The sequence below is a fragment of the Triticum dicoccoides genome, chromosome 1A (assembly GCF_002162155.2).
Source record: "Triticum dicoccoides isolate Atlit2015 ecotype Zavitan chromosome 1A, WEW_v2.0, whole genome shotgun sequence".
Taxonomy (NCBI): Eukaryota; Viridiplantae; Streptophyta; class Magnoliopsida; order Poales; family Poaceae; genus Triticum; species Triticum dicoccoides.
The window spans coordinates 140,557,654-140,564,268 of NC_041380.1; the positions used below are offsets into that span (position 1 = coordinate 140,557,654).

At 42.6% G+C, this 6,615-nt stretch overlaps 2 protein-coding genes across 2 annotated transcripts; one reads left to right on the forward strand and one right to left on the reverse strand.

Moving 5' to 3' along the window:
* The first annotated feature begins 178 nt into the window (after positions 1-178).
* Positions 179-2,628, forward strand: LOC119367624 (mediator of RNA polymerase II transcription subunit 28-like). Its single transcript, XM_037633099.1, has 3 exons — positions 179-371; positions 658-770; positions 2,186-2,628. The coding sequence occupies exons 1-3, from the start codon at positions 179-181 to the stop codon at positions 2,318-2,320; spliced, it is 441 nt and encodes a 146-aa protein (XP_037488996.1). The 3' UTR covers positions 2,321-2,628.
* Positions 2,629-2,936: 308 nt separating this feature from the next.
* Positions 2,937-6,413, reverse strand: LOC119367636 (U1 small nuclear ribonucleoprotein A-like). Its single transcript, XM_037633107.1, has 5 exons — positions 6,218-6,413; positions 5,482-5,654; positions 4,763-4,856; positions 3,918-4,009; positions 2,937-3,449 (listed from the first exon to the last, which is right to left on the reverse strand). The coding sequence occupies exons 1-5, from the start codon at positions 6,318-6,320 to the stop codon at positions 3,162-3,164; spliced, it is 750 nt and encodes a 249-aa protein (XP_037489004.1). The 5' UTR covers positions 6,321-6,413; the 3' UTR covers positions 2,937-3,161.
* Between the last annotated feature and the right edge of the window lie 202 nt (positions 6,414-6,615).

Genomic DNA, 6,615 nt, shown 5'->3' on the forward strand with positions numbered 1-6,615 from the left:
AACTTGTACTGTACTGTATTGGGAGAAAAACATCAAAAGTTCTTCTCTGCTCCTGCTGTTTTAGCACAAACTTTCTTTATCGTCACAGCCGTCCATCCTCCAACGAACGGGCGATATCTTCGCCTAACCGAACCGGGGTTCCAAAGGATTTCGCGATCCCCATCTCCCCGTCTCTCCCATGGCAGAGCCGCCGCCGCCCCCGTCGCAGTCGCCGGCGCAGACGCCGCCGCCCACGCAGCAGCAGACGCCCGCGGCAACCGCGCGGGATGAAATGATGGCGTGCGTGGCTGCGCTGGAGGCGGCGCTGCTGCCGTGCCTCCCCGCGCGCGAGCTGCAGGCCGTCGACCGCTCCCTCCAGTCCTCCCACCAGAGTACGAACCCTCTCTCGCCGTCCTCCCTTCTCCTCCCCCCCTTGTCGATCCGAGCGGCCATGTTTCGGGCCAAGATTCGTCTTCTTGGTTGGTCACTGGCCCCGCTCTCCCCTCGCGCGCGCCAGGTGTTCGTTTTAGGGATTATCTTGTGATTGGCCTATTTGATTCCCGGTAGATTAGATATCAGGTGCTTAGACTAGAGCAATTTGTGTATCTGTAGTTCCGACTGCTGTGTTACTTACTAGTGCCAAATTGGAGATGATGACTGTGGTTTTGCTGTGGACAGTTGATGTCGAGAGGCACGCCAGGGATTTCATGGAGGCAGCCAAGAAGCTTCAGTCTTGCTTCATCGACATGCAGCGCGAGGACCAACCAACAAACGAAGAACTGCTTCGTAAGGTGTGATTCTTCAGCTAGATCCTTCACTTGGGATCACTTCATTGCTTTCTGTGGATATGTACATGATTCTGTGTGTTAGGGGAGAGACAGTGGTGATTGGAGTTGTCCTGGGATCTCTAGGAATAAACCTATAACGTTCTCTTACATTGCTGCTACTAGGCAGAGGGTGGGGGAGGTTTGGCACACCATAGTGGCGTGATAGGTGGGTGGTGACTCCTGAGTTGGAATGGCTAGGGAGAGGGTGGTAAAAGGAATGCAATCGGTTTTGGTTTAATTTCATTGGTAGTATTCTCGACACGAGTGATCAACCCATAATCCAACCCTTATGATTGTTGGTGGTCCTTAAAAATAACTAATTTGAACGATAAACTTTTACTATTATCAACTAATATTAATGGCCTATTTGGATAAGGCAGTAGTCTCAAGCACAGCATGGCAGGTGCTGAAGATACGCCGCAAGCGGGCTTTAAAAGCAAGGCAGCGAATTGAATTTTCAGAGAGGGGATTTTGAGTTTTTGTTATTTGGTACTACCTCTCTTGAACTGCAAAAACGTCTTACATTAAGTTACAGAGAGAGTAGTAGTTTCTTGCATGAGTTTATCAGCTAGGAATTGATGGGGGAGTGATTATACAGTCGACATTGATAGCCGTCCGATCAATATCTTCTCATCCCTTGGGACGAATTCCGATGTTCAGATCGGATGGTTCTAAGCATTGACTTAAAGAGTTATTTCTCAGTTGCCCGAGAAACTGCAAAAGCATTTATTATTATCTTCTGGTAACATGTTTGTTTGAAGAAAATTATATTTGGTACTACGGGCACCATTGTAAAAGCAGTTCTAATTGTAATCTGACCTCACTTTCACTTCTATGAAAAAGCATAGGTATGTGAATAGGGAGCGTAATGTTTGTGCTTGAGGAGCTTGATGCAACGCTTTTGTGCTACTATTAGCCTCGATTGTGCACTGCAGAAGTATATAATTTTTATGAAAAAATATCACGATGTATGTTTGCAGGGAGCGTAATTTTTGTGATTGGGTGACTTGATGCAATGCTTTTGTGCTATTCAGCCTCAGTTCCGTACTATTAAATGATATAAAAATTAACACAGTTAGACAGATTCAGAAGTGAAGAATCTTAAGAAACCAGTAGCCTTCTTAAAATTCTTTTTTGCTTGAAAATAAAACAAAAATGGTTTCCCACATGAATATGCAATTATGTTGAGACGGGTACAATTAAACACTTCACAGGCCTTATTTATTTGTCCCCCTAAAAGGCAGGCTTTGTTTATTCTGTATATTATCTTGTACTAAGTACCTGGAAGTTGAGAAAAGTCATATGCAGTATGGCCTTGAAGCTTAATAGGTAAATACTAAATTGCCAACTCTGAACGTATTTTCATGTTTGAGCTGCAGGAGATTACTACAATGGAGGAAGAACTGAAGACTAGGTCTGAGCTCATTGCCAAGCACAAGAGTCTCATTGAAGGGTGGCAGAAAGAACTAAAGGACCAGCTGGGCAAGCACAACACTGAGCTCGAAAGAGTTTGATTCCGCCATGTACATTTCCTATTTCGACCAGAATGGCCATGAAATTCTGTGTGGCTGAATGTTAGTCGTCCCTGGAAAAATTCTGTCAGCCAAGAGACAAACCAGCATAACTAATGTTTAGGATCTAACCAGTCAAATTGTTCATCGGTGTCTTGTTTTGTTGTGGAACATGTAATTTTTTTCTATCTGTTTGGTTACCAGTTTGGGGCAAATTTGTCATGCAAAACATGTACTCGAAAGTTAAAAGCAATCTATATACTAGCTAATTGTCTCTGCATTGCAGCGAGGCATATAACTTACCCCCACCATATTCTAATGGTTCAACGCCAGTCATGTCCAACATATAACTTACACCCATCATGTTCTAGATTTTTGGTAAAGATTTGATTTGAGTATGTGTAGAGGATGGCACGGAAAGTTTTGATTTAGTTATGTTTTCATAGGATTTTAATTGATTGAATTTAATGTAGGACATGGTTTTGTTGAGATTTGAGTTAACAGTATGACAAGGAAAGGAAAATTATGGTTGTCATGTTCTACAGAAACAATTGTCATCACAAACATCAACATAATACTCGAAGCTCAGGTTTATGGTTGTGAGGAACTTGTGTCAAAATAGCGACAAAAGTAGGAAATGGTTATTAGACGGAATTGGCAACATATGATTTGACAAAAGATTATCACAACGATGCCAAACCCAAATACATGACTGAAAATAGCTTCCAAGCATGGACGCATTAATTTACTGGATGATGTAGTCTACCTTACATGTGAAGAAAATCTACCAGATGGTGCAAAAACAGGCCTACAACATTAATTCAAGTCAATACAGCTCATCAAGTTACTTCTTCGCATATGTGATGCGCATTGGGTTCTCTTTGATTTTGAAACCCTGAAGAAGGTTCATGGCTGCGGTTGCCTGCCCCTCGTCTCCATACTCCACGAAAGCGATACCGGGCTTCGCTTCGATCATCCGCACTTCCTTGAACCCGGGGTACTGGCAGAAGAACATCTGCAGCATCAAAGCGGTCGCGTCGTGTGGGAGTTCTTGGACGAAGAGAATGTTGTTTGGTACAATAATCTCTGGCATCATGACCTTCGGTCCCGCACCAAAAGGTAGCTGAGAGAGCTGCACAAGAAAAAGTCAAGCCAGTAATGATGTGAAGAAAACTAATTACAGAATAAACGTGGAAAGATGCCCAGTCATAGTACTGGGCGTATATATGATAGTAAGCAAACTTTGCGCTAAGTCTGAGTCATGACTATTCCCTGCTAAATCTCAAGCTATTTCTCGAAGCAAAGTGAATCGCCTTAATATGTTGAATGCCAATTTTACTTACATAATTATGCAAGCAGGAATCACTGGCTTGCAGACATACAAACTCCATTCCCAAAATAGAACAACAAAACAGCAGGCAGGATGTCTAGCAAAGAAGTTAAAAGGAGATTGTGTATGTGAACACAAAGCAAAGAAGAATGGAGCTTGGAAAACATGGTCACAAGAACATATTCCATCGTTCATATGCAACAACAAAAACCTCTACGCAACAGAAAATGAATAAATAAGAACATTTCTAATCAATTCTACAGCACTTACCGGCGGAGCCCCATAAGCACCAGGATAGGCATGCATGCCCACGCCAGCCTGGTTAACATCATGGTGCTGCTCACGCTTCTGCTTCTTCTCAGCTGCATTATCAAAGAACAAGGCAGACTAAGTTTTGCTCGTGAATTTAAAAGGATGCCAAGTTGCCATAAGCTCGTATAAAAAACCAGCAAAATAAGTAGTACCTCCCAGTACGAAGCAACTCTATCAACAAAGTGTGTAAAGCTAAATACAGTGAATTGAACAGATATCTGATATTTAGACCTGGCGACGACTGCTTTATTGATCTTTTGCTTCTATTCAAATTAATACTGGTACTCTCGTAGAAGTAACAGTAAGTGCAAGAACAGAATAAAAGAAATTTTGTTTTTAGATAATCTGGATTTTTTTAGGCGAATGAGTGCATCTATTGAGCTTAGTTGCAAAATCTGCATATACCACCTAAGAAAAATGTTTAAATGGGGGACTGAAGACTGGAATCAAGGACCGCAAAAGGTCTGATTCTTGCTGTTTTAAACATTTTAGCAGTAATGTATGCCCCACTACATGTGCAGAGGAAAAGTGAAAACTATGATAATGTATTAGTAGTGACACCAATACCTCCTCAAGTCAATTTATTAACCTGTTATAAACAACAATCCATGGCTACGTGCAACAGAGTCCATCTCCAGCACATCTTTCAGTTAAGTTTTAGAAAATATATTGAACATACCGTGCTAACAAATGGCAAGCTACGTGTCCAAACAAAATAAAGAAGTGCAAACCAAGATAAAGTTCCGAGGGGCCAAAGTAAAACCGCAAATGTAAAGGGGTATGCACATTAACCGGGATCTTACGTTTCTCATCATTCCTCTTCCTTTTTTCTCGAGGTACGAAAGTGCCATCAGCTTTTGCTACAACATCTGACTTGGTCTTGGCATATTGAATTTTCTGAAATCAAATAGACAAGATTTCATGAGTGACAAAAATACTACAGCTTCAGAAGTCAAAATGCAATGCAAAGGAGCAGATGAAAGAGCATATGTGCATGTGTGCAATAGTTAGTTAAGCAATTTGAACAACTCAAGTTTAGTTTGGTATTGACTAGACATGCCCAGTAAGGGACCTAGTATATACAAATAATATACTCCCTCTGTATCAAAATATAAGACGTTTTTTTCCGCTAAGCACAACAAGCTTATATTTTGGTACGGAGGGAGTGTCATCTAAGCACAAACAAGCTAGATTATAGACCACCTAGGCAGTAATGTTGCTTAGAACAAACCGCTTCAATAGAAAGAATTGAATAAGCTTAAATGCTAGATTATGTTAGACAAACCATAACATTATGACATAATTGCAAGCAGTAGAGATGCTCTTTTTTCTGTTGAGATGGTATTCATAAACCCAATACGCTTGGCTAACAACACAACGAACAACAGGATATAGTAACATAACTAAAAAAAAAACAGGATATAGTAACATATCTCAAAAAAAAACAGGATATAGTAACAATCAGATCAGATCAAATTATGGGACAAGCAAAGCTGTAACACCAATTCAGCTGTAAACTCACCATGGGTTTGTCATAGAAGGGAAAATCTTGCATCCTCTTCAAAGCCTCAGTTGCTGATGCAACATCTTCGAACACAACCCATGCCTGCCCTTTATGCTTCAAAGTCTTGAAAGCAAGCACCTCAATGATTTTCCCAAACTGGGAGAAAACGGCATTGAGGGACTTCTTAAGTGCTGTAAAGAATTCAGCAAATTATATTAGTCAGCCGCATCGGTTCCAAAAAGTAAAACTAAATAAGGCTCAGCAGAAATCTGTAACGACTGTAACGACTTCAAAATTCAGAGATGCAGTACAGGGTATGCAATTGCTGTTTTTCTTCGGTAAACTGGAGAATGTAATCTTACTTTCATGACCCAGATTCGATTCTATTAGCTCGGTACATCAAACAAAGAGGACTGCCCTCGGATTAAGCAGACCGCCAGATCTCTAACACCAGCACACGCTAAACCACTAATCCGCGAGATATCTGCGGCACTTCTCCACGAGACAACGACTACCTCCGCCGGAAAACAGCCGGGCTTGGCACACGGAATTTCATTAGCGGGCACCAACGTGTCTGGCAAAACGTGTCCTGGAGAAGCGCCGAGATTTCCACCGGGCCAGCGCAGAGGAACAACGGCGAGCCAGAGGTAGCGAATACATTACACGGGAAAGAAGAAATCCGCGAGAATCTCCCTAGGGTTTAGACAAGGGGGGCGCGGAGGAAGGCGAGAGGGCTCAAGCAGGGGAAAGATACCTTCGAGTTTGATCTTCTCGTTGAGGTTATTGATGTAGATGGTCACGTTCGGCTGGACGCCGTTCGCCTCCCCGCCGCCGCCGGCCGCCGCCTCGCCGCTCATATCCTCGTCGCGCAGCCGCCGCTCGAGAGCCTTCTTCTCTTTCTAGCCTCCGGACCCCTCCGTGTCCTCTCTCGCTCTTTTTTTTTCTGAGGGACGTCTTCTCTTCTATTTTCTCGGGTTGGGCCTTCATGTCTTAATATCGCTTCAAAAGAGGCTTGCCGTGTGGGCTCGTTGGTTCGGCAAACATCAGATCTGGGGGAGCGACTTCTTTTTTTAGATGAACTAGGGACTTTATTAAAACTCAATGACATTTAGGAATACAAATAATGTCTGGTAAGCACTCTAGCCACATGTG